Source organism: Silurus aristotelis, assembly GCF_946808225.1.
Source record: "Silurus aristotelis genome assembly, chromosome: 6".
In the NCBI taxonomy this organism is placed as follows: domain Eukaryota; kingdom Metazoa; phylum Chordata; class Actinopteri; order Siluriformes; family Siluridae; genus Silurus; species Silurus aristotelis.
Genome location: NC_139579.1, coordinates 4603202 through 4630701, shown reverse-complemented (window position 1 = coordinate 4630701; position 27500 = coordinate 4603202). Strand labels below are relative to the sequence as shown.

Here is a 27500-nt window from a genome sequence, read left to right as displayed (position 1 = left end):
AGGATCGCCATAAACGATCTACCTGATCTCACCTACGCGTCCACACTACTGCAGATTTGACTCCTGTGGATTTCGAGACTCTTCCCGAAGGTAAAGATCCAGCTCAAAGGTCACGGTTTTGAAACTATGGAGATCATACCAGCGAGGATCGCAGAAGATGCCTGACACGTTTGGAAAAGATTTCCAGGATCGTATTCCTGAAGTGGCCACATGCGATTTCCACATGAATTGTGAGGGTAATGTTGCGTGCCAAGCGAGAGCACATTTACCTTCACTTCAAGGAGAATTATTTTCCGTCATGAATTTAAGATGATTTCTCCATCCATATGTGGTTCTTCTCCAAACTGTTTCAACAAGGCTGGAGGCACCCAATTGTACAGGATGCCTTTGGAATCACTGCAGGATGCCTTTGAACTTGAAGATCCAAAACACACAGAGTGCACAAAGTCAGCTCCATAAAGATATGCTTTACATGGGTTGGAGTGGAAGATCTCCTGCGATAGAACTCTGACCTCCACCTTATTGAACACCTTTGGAATGCTGACTGCACCCTACATCAGCACTCTACAAAGAATTCTCTAAGGCAGGATTGTATCGAGGCACAGATCTGGGGAAGGGTACAGAAAGATTTCTCCAGCATTGAAGTCCCAATGAGCACAGCAGCCTTCAATATCCGTAAATGGAACAAGATTGGAACCACCAGAACTCTTCATCTTCGGGAAGAGGGCGAAGTCAGCAGGAGCCGAATCTGGCGAGTAGGATAAGTGTGTAAGTGAGATCATGTGGATTTGTTCTCCTACGATCATCATGCACGAGTTGCTGAATGGTTTCGACACGGTCGGGGGTGGAGCTAGGGTTGAATTTTTTTTTTTTTTTTTTCGTCTTTTAGTGAAGTTCTTTCGTTCTTGAAATGTGCAACTCAAAACACCTCAGACGACTCGTTGCAGCATCGTTGTGGGTCAAACGTATATGTCAAACGTCACTTTGGCAGATTTGGCCAGTTTCACGTTTACTCTTTATTCTAAGTCGCTGTCTATGTGGAACCATTAGTCCTGAAACTTTTTAATACCACCTTGTAGTGTAGGTATATAACTGGCTACAGAACAATTTGTATCACCCCAATTTCTCAATCCAGACATAATTCAAAAGCTGGACAACTGTTTGACCCTTTTTTTCTTTTTCCTCTCTTTCTCTCCATCTGTGTAAACAGCATTCTAGTCCCAAGGGCTTCTACAACCCGGTTTTACCAAACGGCCACCTGCAGTTCAACCGCAACGCGTGGCGCCATAAGAAGAGGGACAGTCTACCGGCCAGCGTCAGTAGATAAACACGGTGTACCCCTCCTTCCCTTCTTCCCTCTCCTCCTCCTATTCCTCCGGTCATAAAACGATGAAAACTCGACAAGGCCTCCTGCTGGCGGGGCGCGAGCCGAGAGACCAGCAGCTTTCTGCCGCAGCTCGTCGCTCAGTAGCTGCGCTATCGGTGGTGCTACCTTTACTCTTTCGGACTTCATCTGTGCATGTGTGTGAATTTCCGAACACTCCACCCACTACCCCTTGAAGAAAACCCTGACGATCTACTTCATGATTTCTGGAGAAAATCTTCTCGTCGTCGTTACTTTTTCCCCGTCCGAGTTTCCTTTTCACTGTAGAGGGTGTTATTGTTTTCTGAAGGGACCTCGTGCACAGACACTAAATTCACAGGCTTACATCAGTATTATAATTAGGGGTAAGAAATTGTTTGTGTATTTTTTTTTGTCTGTGTGTGTGTGTGTGTGTGTGTGTGTGTGTGTGTGTGTGTGTGTGTGTGTGTGTGTGTGTGTGTGTGTACAAGCAATCACAGGTGTTTGAGCAGATGGCTGGAGTTGGTTATTTGTGCAATAACTTTTTTTTGTTTTGTTTTCACTTTTGGTTCACTTTTGTGAGGACGATTATTTAATTATGCATCGAGATTTGTTTTGGTTTTTTTCTTCTTTCTTTTTTTTTTTTTTTTTTTAATCGCTTTTATTTTTTATAGAGTTTTAAATTTCCGTAAAAGGTAAAAACTCTTGAAGCTTTATTTGAGAAATTTAGGAAGCGATGATTTCGTCATCGCCTCATGGCCGACCCTGACCACTGAGTGGGACGGGTGCTGCATTTATTGAGCCGTGTGTGTGTGTGTGTGTGTGTGCGTGTGTGTGTGTGTGTGTGTGTATACATGTGTGTGCTCGTGTTGCAAGATGATTTTAAAAAGTCTGTCTGCAGGTGGCACCATTTCCTTGTTTGTCTCCGGAATTTCTCAGCACTCTTGTTTTGTGTGTGTGTGTGTTTGTGTGTGTGTGTGTGTGTGTGTGTGTGTGGGGGGGGGGGGGGGGGGTGTTGGCAAGAGTGAATGGGTGTGTATGCTGGAACACGGGTCTGTCTTAGCCGTAGCTCAGCTTACATAAGTGCTACGCTGCAAGACAGCCAAAGAAGCCTAAATCCCAGCACTCCAACCTCCTCGTTAGGCCGTGTGTGTGTGCGTGTGTGGGTGTGTTTCCCTTTTAGCTTGCTCTGGGTGTAAGTACTTACGGGGAGCTCGCGAAGCTGAACCGAACACGCAGCTGAGAGACGGGTCAAATCGTCTCGACTCGGACTCCCTGAGCTCTCGCGTCGGCACCCAAATCGAAGAACGACAAGAAAGGGAACTTAGTCTGATTCCTTTCTGGAATCTTAATGTGTATTTCCAGGTACTATTTTATTGCCTTGTCAGGTTTTGTTTGTTTTTGTTTTATTTTATTCCTGTACTGTAGAATATTTCCTGTCTGTATATAGCACACTAAACTGTATTGCTGTTATCTCGGATGGTTTCAGGCGTACAGGTTATTGTAACTATGCAAATGGAGTTTAAATCCGTCTTCGTTTGACAACCCCATCTTAAAGCCAGAGAGGAACAACGAGAACGAATCTGAATCTTGAAAAAAGAAAAAAAAAACACAAATAAATAAAAACGGGGCACTTCAGTTTAGCAACATGTAAACAGTTTGTGTATGCAAAAAAAAAAAAAAGGAAAAAATCAAGGAAAAAAAAAAGTCTGCAGCTTTCCCAGTGTTTTTGAAGCACTTGGAGTCTCTCTCTCTCTCTCTCTCTCTCTCCCTCTCCCTCTCCCTCTCTCTCCCCCTCTCCCCTTTACGCTTTGGGAGAGAACGCCCCTGATTCGGTACCGAACACGTTTTTTTTTTTTTAAATGCACACAGAGGCCATAATATAACGTCACAGAGACGTCCCACACACCTTTTAGCTCTGAGAGTGATGTCATTAATGTAATAGGAGGCAAATATTATGACAGCAGTATCTGCTTTTAGGTAGAAACCAACTTTTGTGGGCAAAAAATCTGAGCTCATAATTAAATGTTATTATTGTTATTATTATTATTATTGATGATGAGCAAATGAATAGACAGACTTTCGGAATAATCATGGCTGTGTGTATGTTGTTGGCTTTGAATCTCGATCAACACAGACTTCCAGTACAGTCCTGAGCGCAGAACTCCCGAAAAGATGTGAGCAAACGATTCTCTGTACGGCCAAAAAGCCCTAAACGTGGCACGCCCAGCATTTAAATTTTTTTTTTTTTTTTTTTTTTTTTTTTTTTTTGCTGTTTCACCTTAATATTTTTATGTACTTTATTTTCTATTTTATTTTTTAAATAAAAACCCTTAAAAACCACCCACACGTGCGGTTGCAGTTATTGATCGTTCGCCATATCAAGCTGTGTGTGGGAGTTTATGTGCCACTAGAAGGCATCCTCACTCTTTCACAATCTTCTTCTGCTTGACTCTACAAACCTTTACCCAGGATTTTTAAGATTTAGACATTTTTCATTCATTGAATCCCTATTTCCTGTTATAATATGGATATACCTTCTGGGAAGATGTTCCACTAAATATTGGATTTCTGCTCATTCAACCACTATGTTGTTAGTAAATTCATTTACTGATGGTGAGGTGAGGAGGGCTGGGGTGCACTCAGCGTTCCAGTTCATCCCAAAAGTTTTCAGCAGGGTTCAGGTCAGAGCTCTATAGCAGTCCAGTCAACATCTTTCACTCTAACCAGAATAAACCATATTTTTTTAAAGAGTTTGGTTTGTGCACAGGGGCTTTGCCATGCATTCCGAAATCAAGTAAAGCAAAAATCTGATGCTCCCACATCCAAAAGCCTTCTATATAATGGTGCGATTTCAGCTTTGTGGTAACAGTTTGGTGAAGAATCCCATGGCTGGAGAAGTCAGGTGTCCCAATATTTTTTTGTCCGTAGTGTTTTTTTTTTTTTTTTTTTTTTTTTTTTTTTTTTTAATATATATATATATATATAAGACAAAATAATTCAAAGTTGCTCAGTCTAGAAACCTTTCCTGGGCCAAAATATTGTTACAAAGCACTCATACTCCTTCCAGAAAATTCCATATCGGTGATTTGTGTGTTTTATAATAAAATAGATTTATAATTGTTTATTAGTATAATATTTATATGGACTGACTATAATTGTTCACAGGAATTATAAGTCTAATCCACACTTCTGTTGTAGAATGTAAACTTTTCTGCATTTGGAGATTTGGAATTTAACATTTATTGAAGATGATGATGATATGATGATGATGTGTTTTTGAGATCCAAAAATTGGGTACAGATGTGGTATAGAGATAAGCACCGTGAACGTTTCAACCACCGTGTCATGAACGCTGCTTAAAGGGGATGCTCAGATAAGAGTCTTTTCGCTCCTCGTTACACGTGCACACGTGGGATTGGTGGGGAAGTCGGGGAAAAAAAACGAGAGCAAAACGTTTGAAGTAAATTCATAATTCATTGTTTTTCCCTTTAGCTCAGTTTCAGAAGCAGTGCTGTGACGCAGTATCAGCTCCCTGAATTATTTCAAACCGGTTACATCAGAATGGGAATCATTTAAGATTGATGTTGAGGTGGAATTTCAAATCAATCAATCAATCTCCTTTTCCTAAAGTTTAAGTTGATCTTAATGGTCATTCTGCTATATATGGAGAGATGCCAAGGAACAAAAATGAGAATGCTTTCGAAAGGTAAAGTGTTCGTAGTGCATTTTAATCAATGCACAAAATGGAAAGTACATGAACAAAAGAAATCCGTACCAAATTAATATTTGGTATGAATACATTTTGGTTTACAATTTATACTTTTGCACATTTTGTACACTTGCACAAATTCAGGGATTTTGTAGGATCAGATTCAGGTGTATGATTAACCAATTATACTAAGCAGATGCTAATGATCATCAATTTCATTCTGTATGTAGGTTAAAACCCAGTAAACCGAAACAGCTGTGTAGGACTCTTGGGTGGGTCACAGCCAAACTCATCTAAGGTGAGGTTGTGGAGGACAGTTATATGTCACAGGTGATACACCATGGCAAGACTGAGCACAGCAACAAGACACAAGGTGGATCTACTGCATCAGCAAACGTTTTTCCAGGCAGTGATTTCAAACCATTTTAAGATGTGCTGTTCAAGCTATTTAAAAAACCCCACAAACAGCCAATGTTAAGGACCATAAACGCAGTGGTCGGCACAGGAAACTTTATGTAGCAGATAAAAGACACATCAAACTTCATTTATTTTGACATCAGAAGATGTCCATCAGCAAAGATCTGGCAGAAAGTAGTAGGATCCTGGTACACCTATTTACTGTCTGGAGAAGTCTGGCCAGAAGTGATCTTCATGCAAGAAATGCACCAAAAATGCCATATTTCTGTTGAAAAAAAAAACACCTGACATGCATAAAAACAGAGGAAATGGGGTGCAGCAAAAAAAATGGGTGCAGGTGGTCTGGACTGATGAGTTAAAAATAAATATTTGGTGGTAGCAGGAGCCAAGTTGTTTGCTGAAAGCCTGTAGTACAATAACGAGTGTCTGCAGGCAACAGTGAAGCATGGTGGAGGTTTCCTGCAAGTTTGTGGCTGCATTTCTACAAATAGTGTGTGAGATTTGTTCAGGATTAATAGTATCTTCAATGCTGAGAAATAAAGGCAGATACTCATATAAACGTATTCATCATGCAATACCATCAGGGAGGCTTCTGATTGGCCCCAAATTTATTCTGCAACAGAAACTCAAAACATCAGCCAAAGTCATTAAAATATTATCTTCAGTGTAGAGAAAAACAAGAAGTCCTTGAAGTGATGTTTTGCTTTTAGCAACACCTCGCCTTTTGTATTTTTCCAAGCAGCTGTTTTTATGTCGTGTTTTCCCATGTGGGCAGCATCAGAGGGGAAAACAGAGCCCAATCAATCAGGAATCAGGTTGTTGGTGTTTAAAAACACATAAATTAGAATACATTAATATAAAACAGTGGTGAAATCAACTTATGAACAGGAGAGCACCGTGAGGAGCTTTTCTGCCAGGTTCATAAAATGACTGATTTTACAGTGTCGCACCACTTCAGAAAACAAAAAAGCAGCTGGATTGTTTGAATTCCTTTTTCCAAGTCATTTCATTGCACTCCTGGAGCCTGTTGGGGACACGATGGTTTAAGGTGTTTCTGTTCTTTTTTTGAGAGACTCGATTTGCATTTAGAAAGCATTTCTTTTGTTGTTATTGTAAACACTGTGTCCTGTTCTGGCTTCCACCCAATTTTAAGGAAATGGACAAGTGTACTTGTAATGCTAGAACTTATAGCAATATATAGAAGAAGGCACAGGATGTGTGCACAGGGATCATTTTAACATGACTATTTCCAGCCATATGTAGTTCTTCCCAAATCTGTTACTATAAAGTTGGAGCCACACAATTGTATACAATGTATTTGGATGCAATGGCATCACATTTCCCATTCACTTGAACTAGAAGACTTCAACCTGTTCCAGCATGACAATGATGATGTGCACAAATCCAGCTCCAGGAAGATCACCTGGGTTGGATATGATGAAAAGTTTTGAGTGGCCTGCTTTAGAGATCCGACCTCAACCCTACTGAACACCTTTGGAATGAATTGGAACACTGATTGCACCCCAGGCCTCCTCACATCATCTACATCAGTGCATCACTTTGCTAACACCCTTAAACACAAATCTCCATAAGCTCTAGTGATAACATTTTCTCAGAGGAGTGGAGTTTATTATAACAGCACGTACAGGGACTAAATGTGGAACAGGACAAGCGTATGAATCCAGAGGTCAGGTGTGCACAAACTTTGTTTCCATATATTGTGTAGCAATGCAGATTTATTGAGCTCCGACAATACAGGCATTATGAAAATGCTAAATGATTGCAAAGCTTTTCCAATTCCGAAAAGCATCTGTGCAGACTCAGTAAGCAGAGATAATGAGGACATGGTTCTCACCTGGCATGTGTGCCCAGATGCTTTCAGATTTCCCGCATTTTTTTTTTCCCCAGAGTATGTTGGCACCTTTACATTAATCATTTGTGCAAAACAGCCTCCAGAGTCCTTACAATGCATTTGACTGATTCCAGTAAGTTTCCACATCCATTTTTGGCTGTGGATGTAATGCAGTCCGATAACATCTTCTCTCATGCTCTCTGTCTTACAGAATTTCTTCTCTTAGAGACAAAAATGTCAGGACTCATCTGTCCAAAGAACTTTTCACCAGTCATTTACTGTCCAAATATGTGTTTTTGCCTTGTACCTAGTTTACTGCCTATAAACAATAAGAACATGCATGTGCCTCCCAAAAACCATAAACCTAATTATAGTAGTACAGTATATTATTGTATAGTAACCAAATACTAGTTTAAAAAAAACGAGTCAACAAAGAGCATTCAACAATGCTTTTATGCCGTGCTCTAATTACAGCCTCCCCACCAAACACAGCAACAAAGCTATTGGACAGTGATTACATTTCATAGTGACACTGCTGCAAAGCACTTAGAAAAGTGAAATGTAACACTACAGGGAATTAGATTCCATTAAAACAAAGCAATTTCCTCCTGATTATTTTCCACTGAAGAGATCAAATGAAGTAAGAATAACACGAAGCATGTTTCTCATGACGGTATCAATTTCACGTTCTTTTGACGGTATTAATTTTCACGTAATTTCACGCCCAATCCCTTTTTTTTTTATCCTCCATTTAGGATTTAGCTTTTAAAAGCTGCAAGATGCTGACGTACATTCAACTCTTAAAAAGCAAAGCGTGACGAATTTTTATTAAAGAGCTCGAGCAGGCTGAGAAAGCGTAGTGTTTTGCGCACATCTGGTTCGGTGGTGAATTTGACTCCAATTCAATTCGTTTTTATTTGTACGGCACTTTTAACTATAGACATTGTTACAAAGCAGATTCACAGCTTTAAAAAGTTGTAAAACAAATTTAATAATGTATAAGTTTACTGCCTGGATGTTTGTTTCTATAATGATAAGTATATAAAATATTAAATATAAAGCAATAAAATACAAGAATAAAATCTCCAAAAGGACTTCTTATTGAAATACATTACATTTAAAGTCGGCCTCAATGACACGAAAAAAGAGGGAAATTCGTGTCTATGAACACAATAGATCAATTTCAGGACTATATCACAAAAAACCTTGAGAGGTTCCAGACTCAAAAAGGAACCCATTTGCGTGGCCGAGCGACTGTCCATTCATTATAGTTCCATTGTTTTTGAGGTGTACTGTTGAATGATCGGCGCTTAAATTCAGAACTGCTCATGCAAACTGTGGTCTTGAGCCAGACAAGGTTCTGGAGGAACGTTGTCTCGTTTTTACTGTGTTTTGTGTACCACTGTGTATAGTAGAAATGACAATAAAAGCCACTAGACTGGACAGGACAGGACAGGACAAATCCAATCCATCCTCAAGTTTTTGAGTTTCCTCAGTAACTTCAGGGATCTTTAGGCTGTAGAAACCTAGTTTCTTTTTAGTAATCTTTTTATAACTTGTTCATTTGTGCCCTGTTCAGATGGGACCCTAAAACATTTGTATTAAATTCCATGGAAACTGTCTAATTAGTGCTGTAAAAATAATTCAGTTCAACTTTACTTTTTCCCTCCAATTAATTTATCCTCTTCTCGTCTTTTTTTCTTCTCACACTTCTTTGTCAGTTCAAACGAATTGTCCAAACTTGTTAACAAACTTCTGACTAACCATAGTGTCTGCTTCCAGGCGGATTAGCTGCGAGGTGCAGCAGACCGTGACGGCGCTAGGAGACCCGTCCGAGCCCGGCCGCTCCACTGACTCTGCAAATGAAAGCCAAGAAAAGATTGTGGCGGATTTGCATGTCACCTTCAAAACCTATTTCATTTCAAGCGGTGCCCTGTTCAACGTGACCTGATTAAACGCGATCGGGCCGTAATTACGGACTTGTGCTGTTCACCTTCATGTGTATGATACAGACGCAAAGAAAAAGAACCCTTCATTTGGTGTTGTTGACTTTGTTGAAGGACTTTTACCCTGATCTGGTTAAGACCGAATAAATTACTGTTCACAATATACAATAATCTCTAGATAATTAACCTGATTTCTTTTTGTAGGTTTGCCAAGGTGATGCACAGTAGCTCTTTTTTAATAGGTATGACTGGATTATAAAACAGCTATGAGATTTATTATGGCTTTTACCCAAGACTTCTAAAAGTTACAGTATGGCTTATTTCCAGGACAGCTGTATGATATATTGAGCTGGTCTAGTGTCCATTTGATCTATTAGATCATTACAGCGAGTAGATGGTCTACAGCATATTGCCTCCATTACTGTGGCGGGAGTGCCAATAATATGTAAAACATTTGAAATGGATTGGGTTCCAGCCACAAAAAGCACAGTCTGATGCAGTGGCTGTCCTGAACTATTCATTGTGTATGTAAGTCTTTACAGAGCCTCATGGTTAATGAGATCATCGGTCCATTACTCTGGGCAGACTCAGTGGAGTCACAGTACTGGAAAGCAAGATAGAGAAAAAAAAATGAGAGAGAGAGAGAGAGAGAGAGAGAGAGAGAGAGAGAGAGAGAGAGAGAGAGAGAGAGAGAGAGAGAGAGAGAGAGAGAGAGAGAGAGAGAGAGAGATAGAGTTTTAGCCATTAGTGTAGAAGGCCATAATGGAGGCAGATTAATGAAGTCCCTTGGAGCTTCGCTTAAAATGGTGTGCTGTTCCATGTGTCTGTTCGTTACACCTATTTAAAAAGAGATTGCCTCCAAGCTGGTTAAATATGCTTAAAACCAAATTAAGCGCTCCCTCAGTGCCGGAGTTTTTCACAAGCTGAAGATTTGTTTGGTTTTCTTTTCTCAAATAGTCCAAAATACCAAAAAGCTGAAATGTCACTCTGGAATGTTATTCCACTGAGGAGATGATCGACTCATTTTCTCAGGTCTCTAGAACTCTGGAGCTAAAAGTAAGTCATTTGCTTTATTAAGCAGTGGTAGCTCAGTGGTTAAGGCTTTGGGTTATTGATCAGCAGGTTAAGGGGGTTCAAGCCCCCGTATTCAATAGAATTTATTGTAGCCAATCTGCATATCAACTATTAAATGACAACACAAAAAAACATTGTTTGTGATAAATTATACCAGCAATGAGGGGTAATGTAATTTATTTTGTACTAAGCATACACTCTATGGACAAAGGTTTTAGACACCTGTCCACATTTAATCTTCATTTGCTGTCCCACTCTTCTGGGAAGATGTTCCACTAGATTTTTGGTAGTGTCCTTGTGAAGATTTGTGCTCATTCAGATAAAAGAGTGTTAGTAAAGTCAGTGGGGTGTAGATGAGGTGAGCAGGCCTGTGGCACATTCAGTGTTCACATTCCTCCGGGAGCTCATTAGGTTGATGTCAGAGCTTTGTAGCAGGCCACTCAAGATCTTCCACTCCAACTTATGTAAGCCATATCTTCAGGGAGCTCTCTTGGTGCACTCTATGTCATGCTGGAACAGGTTCGGTTCTCCTAATTCAAGCAAAGTGAAATTTTTAGTGAAATCCTATACAAATGTGTGCCTCCGAAGTTGTGATAGTTTGGGGAAGAACTTCATATGGCTGGAAAAGTCAGGGTTTCCCAGTAATTTAATCCAAATACTTTCAATAATTGCAAATACGGATGAAACGGCGTAGCAGTTCGGAGAGGAAGGACCACCGATTTATACTTTGCAGCTCAAGAATCCATAATCACCTCTGCTCATACTTCACCAAGACGCTAATCTGTAATTACTAAAAAAGAGGAGCATGTCTGATACTTCACACTGGCACATAGCCATGCGTAGAGTCATGTACAACTCATTAATGCACTTATTGAAGAGAAAAGGTGTTCGTGGATGCGTGTCAGCTCTTTTGGCATAGTAGCACTTCCTTCCTGTCTAAAATTCTCAGTAAATACCTTCAGTTGTACTTCAACAATAACTTCCCTCTTGGGAGGCACAAAAAAAAAAAAAAGTGTGTAAACTGCACTTTAGCAGAGGCTCGTTGGACAACGCGGCTATTTTTACACATAATGACATACGTGAAAACAATCACTGTTGTTTTTTCTTTTTTATCAAACAGAACGAGGATATGAATTAATGAAAATGTATTAATATAATTGAGGTCTATTTTCCTTTCATCTTTCTTCTTTGGTTTTATGATTGGATTTGCATTAATAAAAATTGGATGAGCAAATGTCCATTGTTAGTATTAATGAGTCTATATGTACTATGGTATATAGAGTATAAACATATGAGAGATAAATGTATACAGAAAATACTCTTTCTGCTTTTTATCACTCGCCTTCTTCTCTCTCTCTCTCTCTCTCTCTCTCTCTCTCTCTCTCTCTCTCTCTCTCTCTCTCTCTCTCTTACTCACACACAAACACATACTCATTCTATGGACTCTATAGACTTTAACACTTTCTTTTGCTGACGCTCCCCTCCTCTTTCTCTCTCTCTCTCTTTTTCTCTCTCTCTCTCTCTCTCTCTCTCTCTCTCTCTCTCTCTCTCTCTGTCTCACACTCCCGCCCGCTCCCTCTTCCTCTCTCTGCCTCGCTTTCAGGCGCTCACTTCATCATGTTGGCTGGAGAATGCTGCGTGCGGCCGTTCTCTCTCTGGTGCCTCGGCACCGCTCGCTCCTGGGCGGCACGCTGCAGCTGAACGCTCGACCCGTGGTGGAAGAGCAGGAGAAGAAGCAGAAGGAGGAGGAGGAAGCTGAAGAGGAAGAAGAGGAGGAGGAAGGCTCCGGGCTCCAGGCTGGCCCCATGGCTCGGCTGCAGAGATCCTATGTGCTGGAGGGGCCGGAGGACGTGCGGGGACCCAAGTCTTCTGACTGGCTCTACGAGTCGTACTACCGCATGAGCCAGCAGCACCCGCTCATCGTCTTCCTCCTCCTCATCATCATGGGAGCATGTGTGTGTCTGCTCGCCGTCTTCTTTGCCTCGGGACTGGTGAGTGTCATTTTTCATCAAAGCTTTTGGACTTCTGGTCAACTCCTGACTGAGGCCAGTTTCTCTTTCCCAAGCGCGTCCTTGTGTACGAATTCAGAGTCGCTCAACTTTTAAACATTTTCATCCTTCGAACACAAAATGCGCCTCCTTATTATAAACGGCGTTATTCTTCTCTTTGCACTTATTATTTCCTTATTTGTTTAGCGCAAGTGGGAAGGAATGGACTTGTGCACTTCAGGCTACAGCAAAGTCTAGTGCTGAAATGCTGCCCTTCTTCTTTATTATTACTATTATTTATTTGATTTTATTTATTGTTTTTATTTCCATGCTTGAAAAGCGCTTTGAGATGTTACTTTTAAAGGTTCTATATAAAATAAAGATGATGATTATTATAATTTCTTTACTTTATACAAATTCTCATTCATGTATTATACACACATGACTACTGGTATACACCTGTTATACATGTTTTATTACCGTTTCAAAAAATTTCATTTCCTAACGTATAAGATCATGCTGATTATTGATAGAACGATTATACATTAACTGTAACTAATAAGCAGGACTATTAGAAGTGTATGAATTTACAACAGCGACCGTCAAAGCAGGGTCTCGACTCAACCGAGGTTCATGAAACAGAGATTTTTTAACACTAAATATTTAATATAGTGAATCCTTATAAACATTAGTCTATTCGGCTGGTCACTTGAATGAGACTGGTTGAATCCGGATATCAATAAATCTTTTAAAGCTCCTTAGAAAGCATTTGAATAGTTATATTTATATTTTAAAGTTTATTTAATTACTCAGAGGAATGAAAGGAGTTGTTGTCTACCAAAAGATTGATGTCTATTGTGTTATTTTTTAATAATGTACCATATTATTATTATTATTATTATTATTATTATTATTATTATTATTATTATTATTATTATTAGGACATACTGGCTAACCAAATCCAAAAATCCAAAGTCCATGCAAAAAAAATAAAATCCCCACTCCAGACTTGAATTTTCAATCCTTTTAACCTCCCCTAAACCCCCCCCCCCCACACCACCCCCCCCCCCCCCCCCCCCCGAGCACAGGAAGCTCTTTCCCCTCCTCAAAATGCTTATCTTGTGTTTCCAGAGCGAAAAAACACTTGCGACTCTTTAGTGGCTTCTTAGAACGGAGGGATTATTAATTCCCTCTCACTCGAGCAGTGCTTACAGAGCACGTAATTGGAAAAGCGAATTAACTTGATAAGATCAGTTGATCATTAGCCGCGTGTAAAATCGATGTGAGCGCGGCTAATCACTTACCTTGTGCGGAGCTTGTTTTGAGAACGAGCGAAATCGTTTATTACGCGCTAAAACTGAGCGTAAAATCAAGACGAGTCTTGTATATACAGAAGGTGGCTGGGTTTCGTGTCCATACCTGGACCCTAAATGTGATCCGAGTCGATTTTTTTTTTATGCTTGTTAGCAAAGGTGAGACAAAAAACCTGCTTGAGTTCTTGTCTCAAGCTAGATAAAGCGTCTAGGGGTGAGATCTAGGCCCGCTTTTCTGTCCCTTTTCAAATTACACTGAAAGACCAACCGTGGACTAAAGCCATAGACCCCAAACCCTTATAATGCATCACTTACAAACACACACACACACACACACACACACACACACACACACACACACACACACACACACCACATATTCACTCTCTGCAGACTCACTATCCATTTTCCTTTCAGAACTAATTTTTGTCCAAAGAGACAGTGCAGAAGGAACCACTTAGTTAATGCACATTTGGAGCACATCTGCATAGCTGCTAGCTTCACAGGAAGTGTGACTGGATTGGGATTTATTGGGCTTCACAGATTGAAAAATCCTCCATAATCATCTAATGACCTGCTCTCGAAGGTAGTCTGAAAAACGTAGTGGATAAATAGCTTCTGATAACCATATAGACCAGTACATACTGTATCTTTAATGCTTTATTGCTAATGAAGAATATGTATATACTGGAAGCTATTTTGTGAGAAAGTCCAGAGCGTCATTTTAGATTCATTAGATTAAAGCTAATGGTAGATATCTCTCAAAAACCACAATTGAATATATGTTTCGCTCTAAATCATTAACAGTCTTTAGGGAATACACTCCTCGGCTCGAAAGGATGACGTGTTCATTGTTATAGAAGAAGAGATATGAATAAACGAAGGGAAGTATGGTTTTTGAAAGCTTCCCTGCTATGGTCACTGGGCTCCTGGGTGAGAATAGAGGTGTGTATTGGGACTGGAACCCGGTGGGACGCAGGACACAGACATTCAAATACAAATATATGGTGCGGAACAGATCAAGAAACGGAACCGAGCTGTAAATCCAAGCGAGTTTTTCCTCGCCACAGTCGCCATCGGCTCGCTCATCAGGGACAAACTTACTTATAAATATTCACTTTTAATCACCACATTATCTGTGTAAAGCTGCTTTGAGACAATGTTCATTGTTAAAAGCGCTATACAAATAAAAATGAATTGAATTGAATTAATATCATGTTTTTACTGATGCACCATTTCACCTTTGACTCTGAAGCATAGCAAGCGTTTTACCATTTCATCGAGTTTTTCCTTCCCACGTTCACTGCTGGTTTGCTTATTAGGGATAAAAGTTTAAGGAATAAACTAATAAGCATGAATATATATCTATTCAAATTTTATACCCTAATTTATTCAATAAATCTGCCCTGGGGGACAATGTCCGTGGTTAAAAGTGATTTACAAATAATATTGAATTTATTGCAATTTAAAATGTAATGTAATTTAATTGAATAGCTCATAGTGTATCAAGTATGTCATGTTTGATAAAAAAAAAAAAAAGCCTCTATGGTATCTGTTTGGCTGCCAAAACATTGACATCAGTCTATTATGTGCAAACTATCCAACCTCTCACCCACACACAGAATAAAATCAACCTGTGGGAAACGAGTCAGTAACAACATGGGACCGAAAAAGATACCTGTTTGGATGATTCATTATGTTTTCTGTATTGTTTTTTTCAGTACTTACTCTGGAACATGTTTTCCCCCTTTCATGTATTTTATTTGGGTCCAACCACTGACTTTGGTGGTCCATGGATTTCTAAGAAATGGAGATTTCTAGGAAATATAGAACAAAAGGTGACATGAAGGACAAGAAAAACAAGGTGATAGGCTTATCACAAGCCACCAGGACAGTGTGAATGCACCTCGGGGTTGAACCTCTGGAGCTGCACTGAAACGAGGCACACTGTGTCCTGATAATGACGATGATCATGATGATGGAGAGTGGCGACTAACACCTAGCTCCAAAGCGAAATCTCCCATAGGTCTTCAACCGGCGAATTTGTGAGGACATTTGTCTTCATCAAACCATTCAATAAGCCTGCAGATGGGGGCGGGGTTAGACTGGAAGACACCACACCCATCCATCAGGATAGAAGGGTTTCATCGTATTTGTTGTCGTTTGGCAGGTTACAAATCTTGCCTTGGCGGCGTATCTGTCGCCGCAGGTACGTACGTATCTGTGCTCGTGTAAGCCGAGTTTCGGAAGTGGCGAATGCAGACCTGCTTATCGACGCAGCACTCTTCAGCAGACTTTAATCCTCTGCACATAAGCGATGCTTGTCGACGAAGGTGTTAACAGGCTCCGGGTTACTCCCACTGCACACCCACACATGCAAAGTGCAGGATTAAAAATATACCAGCAATGGAGAGAAAAAAAAAACACAACACACAAGTGTTTCCTTATCAGGTTTTCTCTCATACACAGATGATAAATAGAGAGAGAGAAAGAGAGAGAGAGAGAGAGAGAGAGAGAGAGAGAGAGAGAGAGAGAGAGAGAGAGAGAGAGAGAGAGACCTCAATGTGTTTCCGTGTTACAGCTTGAGTCTGTGAAGTTTCGAACTGCTGACATTGGGTGACATTTTTCACATTCTTGTCCCATCAGCAGCTCTTTCCAAAACCACACACACCCACGCATTGCCATACACATGCATGCACACACATACAAACTAGCACACACACACGCGCGTGGCCCAGATAGATAAGGCGAATGAACAGGAAGGGCCTCTGATGTAATAAAGCGTTTTGTGACCACATAAAAAATGGGGTTTAAATGGATTCAAATGGGCTCCAATGCCTAATTAGCTGCGTTTGCGGCCTCATTTAGTGGCCGAGCAGACACGATGATAAGCAAATAAGTGTTGCAGATTTAGCTTTAACCCAGAGAAACAGCAAGGGGGGCACCGAGCCTGGGAAAAAAAAGGAAGACTGGCGTTCTAGTGCTAATCATGCAATCAGTGACTGAGAGCGCTAATTGGACTTTGATATGCGCGTTTAGCATATTCATCCATCCTCCGGAAAGCCATGTTCCAAGCTGCGAATGAGTGTTTGAATCTCTGCTGCTTAGTTGCTTGTGAAGCTGTACGACTTCCTCAGGACTTCATTGAGATGCAGTGTGTGTGTGTGTGTGTGTGTGTGTGTGTGTGTGCATGAACGAGTTTTCCTGAGTCCATTTCACTCCCGAGGGGTCTCCTCTTACGACTGGTGACTCACTCGGTCTTAATGATGCTCTCGCAGACTGATTACCTGAGAAGCCATGCTTACTGAGGACTGACTGATCATACTGCGTGTATCATATCGAAAATGCTGTGCATATAAACGTATAAATATAAAATCCTGAGTTAATAAAGGAGGAAAATACTGACGGCTATATAAAAATGCTCGGTATGACACAGCGACTTGTTTACCGACCTGCCAGTTTCTTATTAGAGATTGTTGAATTAATTATTGGCAGTTTATTAATAACACTTCACACCTTTGAGCTCGCCAGGATAATTTTTTTTTTAGACCATCGCATAGACACAAATTGTTGTATTTAAACCAGAAAAAATAAGGGGATAGAAAATACTGACTTGCAATAGGAAGCATTTTTTTTTCTTTCTTTCTTTGCTGGTACAAAAAATAGAAAGATCTAAAAAAAAAAAATTTAGTAAAACAAGAGGATTGCATAATTAAAATCTAATAGAACTTTAAACTTTTATGCATTTTTTTGTACTATTTATGCGAATATCCAATCGTGCGGCAGCAATGCAATTTTCATTCATTCGTTCCATTCAGCAGATGCACTTATCTAGAGCGACTTACATTTTATCCCATGTATACAACTTTTTATCTGATGTTTATGTGCTCAGGGGAGTTGGTGTGGCTGGGATTTGAACTCACAGCCTTCAGCATTCTAAGATGCTTTTCTGCTCATTTCAGAAGGAATTATTTGAGTTGCCGTGGCCCCGTTGTAAATGTGTATAGCCTGGACGTTCTCAACTGAACTCCCAACCCAAAAGGCGTTCTTTATAAACAGACAGCGTAAAAAAATTAATGAAAAAAATCCCCAGGAGATCACGAGAATGCAGTCACCGAGATCAGAACTTTTCCTCGTTCTAATGTTGCGTTGTAGCTATTAGTTTATGTCATATTTAAATAAATTCTGTGTAGCTTTGTTTTCCTGTCCCAGAGACTCACCTCATGCTGTAGTGCTACATTCCTCTTGAGGGGGGAAAAACTTTGTATTCTTTAACCCACTAGAAAAAAAGAAGGATGTGAATAGAGAGAAAGGGTGTAAAGGTCGCATTGGTCTGAACGGTTCATGCACATGTTCTTCTGCCTCCTGGGTGTCTGTATGTCAGCAACCAGAGCTGTGGAATACTATTTTACGGTCTTATATCATGGCTTATACCCGTATTGATCCTTAGCCTCCGGTTTCCTAAATCCTGTTCTAACCCTCTGGGCTTTATAGCATTGCTGTGCGTTCTTTTTTTATGAAGTTCATATTTTATCTTAGAGTTTCGAATGCATTTACATAATTTATAGATCTGTTTTATTGTTTGAGGCTTAAAAATGCATCTGATTGGGCTAGGCCATTCCCAATGAGCAGTGGATGGCAAACATTGACTACTGAAGTGATACTCAAATGCAAATATGCGCACTAATAGATTCAAAAATTTTAAAACATTTAATTTCAGGTATTAAAATTGTATTAATTCATTTAACGCTCTTTCCAAGAATGTGCAAGATGTGACCTTATTCTGAAAAGAAAAAAAAAAAAATCCTAAACAATTTTTCGGCAGTTTGCACTCATGTATAATCCTTAACCTGGATTTATCTACTAGAAGAGCTTCATTGATGCTCCTTAGTAAACTTTTTCTTCATTCTCTCTCTCCAGGTAATGGAGGACCACGTAGCCTTCCTCATCACTGTGCCCACCACATTGGCCATCTTCCTTGCCATTTTCATCCTCGTCTGCATCGAATCAGTCTTCAAGAAGCTCCTCCGCCTCTTCTCCTTGCTCATCTGGGGCTGCCTGGTTGCCATGGGTTACCTCTTCATGTTCTCTGGAGGGATCGTCTGTCCGTGGGACCAGGTGAGACCGGAGAGATCGCTGCGACGTGCCTTTCTCACTTTATCTGTCATTACATGCAAACTTATCCTGTTGTTAGGCTTTAGCTAGTATAAAGCTTTATCGGTCACGTTTTGCTTCCCCCACCCCCAAAACACGACGTATTGTAACGCGTCGTGAATCATTATTACCTGTGACACGGCTGCACATACTGTATTACAGTAATTATAGACATTCAATCCACACTGTCGCTATCTCGCACACACACACACACACACACACACACACACACACACACACACACAACATATTCCTCCTCCTTTCAGTATGCTCTTTTTTCAATACTTCCTCTTTATTTTTGCATCTACTCATTTAGCTGTTACCAGCCCCTCATGAGCACGGCACACTTTTAGCATCACATTTCATCATACCCGAGTTGCAAAATCGATCCGCTGCCGAAATAAACGTCAATGACTGTACGTAGCTGTGCTTAATTCACAGCTACGTACAGTCATTGACGTTCATTTCGGTTATTCAGTTATTATCAGGACCGAAAGTGACTCATACTCCAATCAAATTTCCTGGATGGGACCTGAGGTACTCTATAACATGGATCTTAGATGAAAGGCTGCACATGCACACATGCACACACACACACACACACACACACACACACACACACACACACACACACACACACACACACACACACACACAATGTGCTTCTAAATCAGTAGATGAGCTGCACAGGGGAAAACTGTCACACCTTGTGCTCTGGATTCTGCTATAAATCCGTTTTTCCCCCCACACACACAGGCTTGGTGCATGCAACTCTGCTACTGAGGAGTGAAACAATACAGCAATACCCATAAACACAAATAATATACTTTAGCGCTCATTACGTGGGCTATGAAAAAAACTATTTTTTGGCATAGTCACTCAAATTTTTAAAAGTCTCTCAACGTGCAACCGCTTCTTTGTTATTTGCTTCAGTAAATGACACAGGGTTTTTAAGTGTTTTTTTTTTTTCAAGATCTAGTGGCCCCCGTTGTGAAAGCTCTGGCCACACAGTACTGCTATTAGCACACTCGAACCCAGCATGAAAAATTGTGTAACAGAATAACACTTCTTTATTTTGCAACAGGCCGTGTAGAGCTTCGCTTTCAGGCTTTTAAATAAATACTTTTACAAATTTAAAGAGGTTTTTAGCAGCGAATTAGCGAATTTGAGCGAATATGGCAAAGTAGCATTCATAACCGTGAAGGATATTCCACGTCAAAATGATCTTCATCATCTAGATAATGTCTGAGAGGTCGAGATTGAGCGAACTACTTCTTCACACGACCTTCAGGACATTTGGACGTGAACACTGTGGAACTTGAACGTACATCTTTTTATGCTACTACCACCAGGGTCTATGTGTGAAAATGTCCTTCAATGTGATATACTGAATTTCAAAAAAGTTGAGTGTTTGAGGGGTTTATACAGAGTCCTTTAAAACAACAGTCGAACTGATTCAACTACAGAATTAATCCAAACAACAAACTCAGGGTCACAGCAAGGTCGAATGTCTTAAGTACAGTGGGCTGAGGCAACCCAAATTGCTGTAGATATTAACACGTTTCTATCCTGATTGACAGTCGTGGGCTCGTCCTGTGTGACTCCGCCCCCATAAACAGGACATAAGAGGTCACTAAAGGTTTAATGAAGCTGATACATTATGTCCATCACATTCACTGGTTCGAAATTTTGAAGATAGACTTCATCAACTGAGCAAGTATCTTTTGCAAGAACAGAGTTCGGCTCTGGAGAATCGAAACCCTGATCTGATACCACTGATCTGGTAGCTTACGTTCCTTTTTGAAGTCTGGGTTAAGGAAGTAACATTTGATGTTTTTGGGATCAGTGTTGGAAAAAAGTACATGACTAAAAACGTAGCTTTAGTTTTTCTTTTACTTCACTTTCTGGTGTATAAACAGTCTGAGTCTAAACAGAGAAACTTCTACATGGTGGTATGTAGAGGCGCCCACACCACCTGTCCACACAGCGCATTCGAACCGGTAGTAACAGCAGGTTATCAGCAGGAGTGGATGTAAGATTAAGTGTGACTGTATATGCCGAAGAGAAGGTATTGCTATTCACCGTGGGTATAAACTACAGACAGTGTTGCTTTAGTTTTTATTTTCCGGTTCCCGCTTCTCTTGTTATCTCCCCCATTCCTTCCTCTGCGACCCCACTTTAATCCTCTATCCCCCATAATGCCTGAATGAAAGGAACCTGCACCTGCATTCGAGGAAAGGCAAGACAAAAGGTAGACGAAGGGTAGAAAGAGCAGCAAAGCTATACAAACACATATGTGCTTCTGTGGCACGTAACACTTCATGATAGCATCACACTAAACTATCTCCATATGTTATTTTGTCGAATCTAAAATGATGAAAACAATATTACAGAGCTCGTCTGATTTAGCTTCTGAGCAAGCGCTCAGAAGAACCAGAGTCAGTGTTAGATCCCTGAACAGGAACCATCATTGACATCTGTCCTGTATGTGCAGTAGATTTTGGAGGTTGTAATCAAAAAAATGCAACTACGTTATATCGGTGTGTACCGCAATCATGAAATCCCCCAGTATTTTTGCTAGTATCTTAGCTAGCTTATTGTTTTGAGCATTTAGCCAAGTTCTACATAGAATATAACTCAAATAAAGCTAGTTCAACTGCAAGCTAGTTTGACTAGAAACTTAAGTAAACTTTTAAATGTAGAGCAAGGAGTATCAAATCCTACTTTTGATCTGAACAACCTTGATATGAACAAAACATGGACCATTTTATGACGTCTGGTTTACTGCTAGTCGTGACTTACGTGGATAATTACCTGCAAATTACCATTCGAGCACCATTTGGTATTTGCTAGCTATATTTATGGTATTTTGCAGACTCCCTTATCCAGAGTGTTATAGATTTACCTCATTTATAGAACTGAGCAGCTGAGGGTCTTGCTCAAGCAGTGGCAGCTTGGTGACTCTGGGATTTGAACTCATGACTTTCTGATCCAAAGTCCAACATGGTAACCACAAAGTTACTACTTCCCTCTTTCCAGCAAAACACAGGCCACAGTTCATGTACTTTACCTTCATTCATTACCTTTAAATGGACTAAATACTATTTGTAATACTGCATGTGGAATTAATAGTTGATGCATTAACTGATCATGAGCTAATGTTGCTACATGAAATAGTTAATAGTAAGCTCATTATTATTGGCCCCTCCACGGAAAAGCCATGACATGAAACGTACCCCAATACAATGACTAACGATAAAAGTTAAAAAGTGAAATGGAAAAGCACAAATCAACCATTTAATGAACTGTGTAATAAAATTGTCAAAAAAATTTGCATGTCTTTTACTCAACAATGAATAAACGAACCTTCAACACAATCTCAAATTCTGAAATGAAAAAAAAATCTCCTTTTCTGTCACATTTCTTTTCAATTATAAACAGGAACAAACATTTCCTAACAATCACTTTAACACATTAATATAATAAATAGATGTTTTGTCACAAAAATTCTGCATCAACTACGAAAATAAACATGCAAATGTAAAAAATAAAAAAAAAATCTAATAAAATGTTTGATCAAATAGGAGGTATTTGAATAAACAAAATATGAAGGAAAACTTTTCATAAAAATATTCAATATAAATATAAAAATATAATATTTAAATATTTAAAATATATAAAAATATATATTAAAAAAATTAAATATTGAAATAAAATATATTAAGGTATTTTGCCACACATCATCACTAGCATAGAAGATGAAGTTGATTACTAATGTGTCAAGATTTTACTGGAAAGTAAGATTTTTACATACAATATTTATTGTTTCAACCGGATTATAATATATTTGATATTCCGGTCCTCAAATACATTTAAATAACATATACAATCTAATTGTAACAGTTTTATTATGACATTGTTATCAATGATTACAATCTCTATCTGCCACCATGTTCGGCTCTACTGAGCTTCAGTGTGCATTAGCAGACTCCCTTGTTGGTTTCTCTAATCGCACGTACCTCATTCCAGTCAGCAGCTTATTAGTAGAGACACCAAGATCTAAAATACAGTACAGGACGAGGAATCAGCATAAAACCAAAAACACTTCAGCTGCAGCCCAAAATCTAAATAGTGCATGAAATAACAAATATGTGACTCATTATCACTCCGTTAGCGCTTTATCAGGTGTTGATTTGACCATGCTTTCATTCACCATTAGTTCATGATAAACTCAGATGAATCACATACTATTGTTATTCAATGTTTTCAATTACAGTGCTTGTTAAAAGTTTCAAAACACAGTCTTTTATGGTTTTAGAGAGACACGTACATGTTCTGTTTGTTTTTATGCAACAAACTGGGTTGTGTGATGGTATGAAGATTTACTTCGACTGAAAATAAATATATTAATGTACAGATGTTACACTTTAGCATGTTAGCTTTATCTTAGCTTGAATAACAGATTTTCGTACTTTGGGCATGCGGACAGTTTGTTTCTCCAAATATTCAATACTCTGCCATTCTGTACCTCTTGCTGGAAGATGTTCTTCACTAGTTTGAGATTTCTTTCTGTGATGCAGTTCAATAAGATTTAGGTGTGGTGACTGGGAAGGTCAGTCCATGATTGAGAATCCTTCAGACGACTGTTTGCTCTCTAAATAATGCTTGCAGAACTCGGATGTACGCTTCGGCTCATTGTCTTGTTGTATGGTGAAGTCGGTTCCATTGAGCCACAGTCCAGATGGAATTGCATGGTGTTGCAGTATGGAATGGTTGCCATGTTGGTTCCTTTCAACCGGAATAAGTCTCCAACCTTCCCTGCTCAAACCATTAAGCTTCCTCCTTCATGTTTGACTGTGGGGGTGCTAACATCTTCTCTCCTGTTCTCCATGTTACATGAGTTGTTCTGTTAGAGAAAAAAATGTCCAGTTAGGATTTTTAAAAGTCATTCACTGCCCAATTCTTGTCAGTTTTTGCATTAAAACAAAAAGAACATACATGTGTCTCTTATAAACCATAAAAGACAAGGTGTTTCCACGCTTTTGACACTGTATAACCTTACACCGTGATAGAATTCTCATTTAAAAACACACTTAGTTCGTTCTTTGGATGTTGTAGACCGTAATGTAAAAAAAAAAAAATGGAACGATGCCACACAGTTGTTATTAATCTCCATGTCCTGTACAAGTGGCATGAATTGGGTGAATGTCCTATTTAAACCCTGACAGCTGCAATCTTATTTCATGCAGGATTTTATCCTACCTATGATTACACAATGGTTGTTCAGGGAAACAGTAAAAACCATTTCGAATATTCCAGATGTACTTAAATCAGGTACATCCTTCACATCGCATCTAATTTTATCTTCTCTCTTCATTTGCCCCCCCTTCTTTTTTTCTCCTGGCAGGAATATTAATACCTGTTGGCGCTGCATTATTAAGAAGCTCCACTGACGTCTTCTCTCACCGCTCCTTTCTCTAACCTTTTATCACCAAACTCACTCTTTTTCCACCTCACTCCATTAAGCACACACCGCATTCAAAGTAAGGCCGCTTCATCAGGTGGCACTCTGAAGTGCAGCGCCGCTTGCTCTTCAGCTTATCACAGCCGGCACCTGGAAACTGTGCTTTTTGTTCACAGGGGATATTTACGGCCATTCAAGAGGTTTTAGCATTATGCTGGGAGCACAAAGACATAATGGAAGAAATTGTGACACGGCTCCTGTCAGCAAGTCACAATGAAGGCAGAAACACAATGACGAGGCAATCGTAGCTCGGTTGGCTCACCTGAGTGGCCCCAGAGCGCCTTTGTGTTTATGCTCAGCAAGGAAGAGACCAGGTCTAATAATCACAATGACCTCTATGTCCTTTAGACATGTGTTATTGTCAGTGAGAGGTTGTAGAACAGTCGGGGGTTCATTTGATCGTAATCATTTTGCACTTCCAGACTCAAGCTGTTTATGTAAGCAATAAAATAAAAATGTTCTTGTTACTTTTTTTGGGGGTGAACAGTAACGAAGTCAATCGTTGCTGTAATTCAGTAACTTTTTCACGTATCTGTTCGGGCAGCCTTGTTTTTACTCTTCTGCTGTAACCTTCATAGGCAACACGCTAATTACATACAGCTGACTTGCCTTAAAAGTCTAAAGCCTCAGCCTTGCTGACTGCTTGCTACACAAGTTGAGCCGTAATCAACATGTAGGAGATATTTCATGGTTTTCATGTTGTCACTGTTCATAATTTGATTGCACCAGCGAAAGATGATAGGGACTAGGTGTACAGACCACCGATCAGTGCTGTAGGAAACATTTACTCCAGGCAGCCTGTCTCTATTAGAGTCCCTCAGAGAAGAGCTTTTTTCATGCTGTTTAAAAAAAAGAGGCCACAATCAAACACTTAAATGAACAAAAGCATGGAAAGTGGATGCGATCCAACATGTTCCTTTTACTTTAACTTCAATTAATTTTTAGTTTAATATCTCACTTTTTACTCAAGTACATTTTTGCGAAATCAGTCGTTGCTTTTTATTTATGAGTGAATTAAAACTGGTCAAGCGCACAGCAAACAACCAATCAGGGATGAGCGCTGGTCTGATTTTAACTTGTTTTGATTGGCGGTATCTACTTATTACCAACATCCAGTTCAACGTCAGCTCAACAGTAAGCAGAACATTTTGAGAGAAATAAATGATGGAAGAAACTCCAGACTCGAACTCGTCACAGCACTCGTGACCTTATTTGACTTCGTCCACCACTTTTTTTTTTACTTCAATGGAGAGTTTTACATAAAATTACACTCAAGAATCACAAACATTCTCAAGAAAATGCCTATTTGACTGTGGGGTTCTACCTGCAGCACTGCAAGAATGTGGAAAATAGTTGACAACTATACAGTTGGCCAATACTAACCAATACTTGCTTTCACCACTAGGGCCACAAATTTGGCCAAAAGTACATATACAGTACAATTGACCATCAAATTCATATTTATTTCATTTGGCACAAACATGAATGCCTTTGTATGCTGTAGAATTAAAATTCCCATCACTGGAACTAAGAGGCCCGAAAATACGTCTACACACAAAACAACCTTTCCTTTCTCATTCTCATGTCTCTTTGTCCTCCTTTCTGTTTCCAGATGTCCCACAAAACATGTAGTGTAAATTGTGTAATTATTCTTCAATAGCTTACTTCTTGTTAGTCATATTGAGATTTTAGATAAATAATGGTATTCAGGTGCCCAAGGCCAGTCAGTGACAGTTATCTTTTCTTTAGTTCAATTCTTCTTTAGTATAATAAATAAAAAACAGAGAAACATGGGGAGGTGGAAGTTTAGTGGTTAAAGTGTTGAACTTGAGCTTGGATGGTTGTTTGTTCAAATCCCTTTAAATTGTAATTGTAAGTTGGTCTGGATAAGGGTGAAATGTCCTAAATGGTAGCTTAGTGGTAAAAGCATTGGATCCGATGGTTACCTCTAAACAAGTCCCTTAACCCTATAGCTACTTAGTTGTATAAATATGATAAATGTAAATTATTGACAAGAAAGGTCATTACGTTGTTTTACATTCTTCATCCAACCATTTACTCTTCTGCTGTAACCTTCATAGGAAACACGCTAATTACATACAACCATCAACATTAAAAGTCAGTATAGCCTCAGCCTTCCTGGACTACTGACTGATTGTTGCACAAGTTGAGCCGTAATCAACATGTAGGAGATATTTCATGCTTTTCATGTTGTCACTGTTCATGATTTCATTGCATCAGTGAAAGATGATAGGGACTAGGTGTACAGAGTGTCCCACCGCTCAGTGCTGTAGGAAACATTTACTCCAGGCAGACTCCATTAGAGTCCTTCAGCTTTTTCATGCTGTTTTAGAGGCCACAATTAAACGATTTAATTAACAAAAGCATGGAAAGTGGATCTGATCCAATGTGCTCCAATCAGTCGAGAACAAAGCTGCTCATATTAACATACACAAACCACAAAGGGTTTGTGTTTTTTTTTTTTCTTTGGGTCAGAATCGTTCTGTAATCAATGAATCCCCCTGTGGTGGAGTTAGATCATTAAATACAAGGTGTGAAAGATTCAGTGATGGATGCAGTACATCGTTTCTGTACTTGACTAAAAGTACAAATCCCCTGTATCATTGCTTGTATAGTGACATGTAGATGTCTCCTGCACATCAGTTCTCTATAAGTTCAGATTTTCCTATAGTTACAGACACACAGTGAGAGAACCCTTACATACTGTATACATTTGCGTTCATTGCATTTGGCAGATTTCCTTATAAACAATGAATTACAATTATCTCATTTATACAACGGAGCAGTCGAGGGTTAAGGGCCTTGTTTAGGGGCCTACAATGACAGGGCTGGGATTTGAACACATGCAAAAATCACCGAGCTATCACTTCCTGTACCTATACCTCACACAAGCGACGACTGAAGACCTACCTCTTCCTGAAACACTTAAATTAGCACTTTCCAAGTTTGTAGAATTCTAGGGTTATATTTATATTTAGTTTGTAATCTGGCGTACCAGTGTGGATTTATTCATTACTAGAGACTCAAAGCACTTTTGTACGTCGCTCTGGATAAGGGCGTCTGCTAAATGCCGCAAATGTAAATGTAAATTCTTAGCCCCAGTATTGCCCAGCTGCCTGTGTTGGGCCCTTAACCCTTTCTGCTTCAGGGGTGCAGT

At 39.6% G+C, this 27500-nt stretch overlaps 2 protein-coding genes across 2 annotated transcripts in view; both read left to right on the top strand.

Moving 5' to 3' along the window:
• The window catches only part of tent4a (terminal nucleotidyltransferase 4A), a 19081-nt gene extending 15396 nt beyond the window's left edge, over positions 1–3685 (top strand). The window contains exon 13 of the mRNA XM_083544275.1: positions 1211–3685. Within this exon, the coding sequence (XP_083400401.1) occupies positions 1211–1327 (117 nt within the window). The 3' untranslated portion in view covers positions 1328–3685. The remainder of the gene's footprint in view (positions 1–1210) is intronic.
• Positions 3686–11857: 8172 nt separating this feature from the next.
• The window catches only part of adcy2b (adenylate cyclase 2b (brain)), a 70038-nt gene continuing 54395 nt past the window's right edge, over positions 11858–27500 (top strand). The window contains exons 1-2 of the mRNA XM_083544272.1: positions 11858–12334; positions 18565–18762. Coding sequence (XP_083400398.1) covers positions 11975–12334; positions 18565–18762 — 558 coding nt within the window. The 5' untranslated portion in view covers positions 11858–11974. The remainder of the gene's footprint in view (positions 12335–18564; positions 18763–27500) is intronic.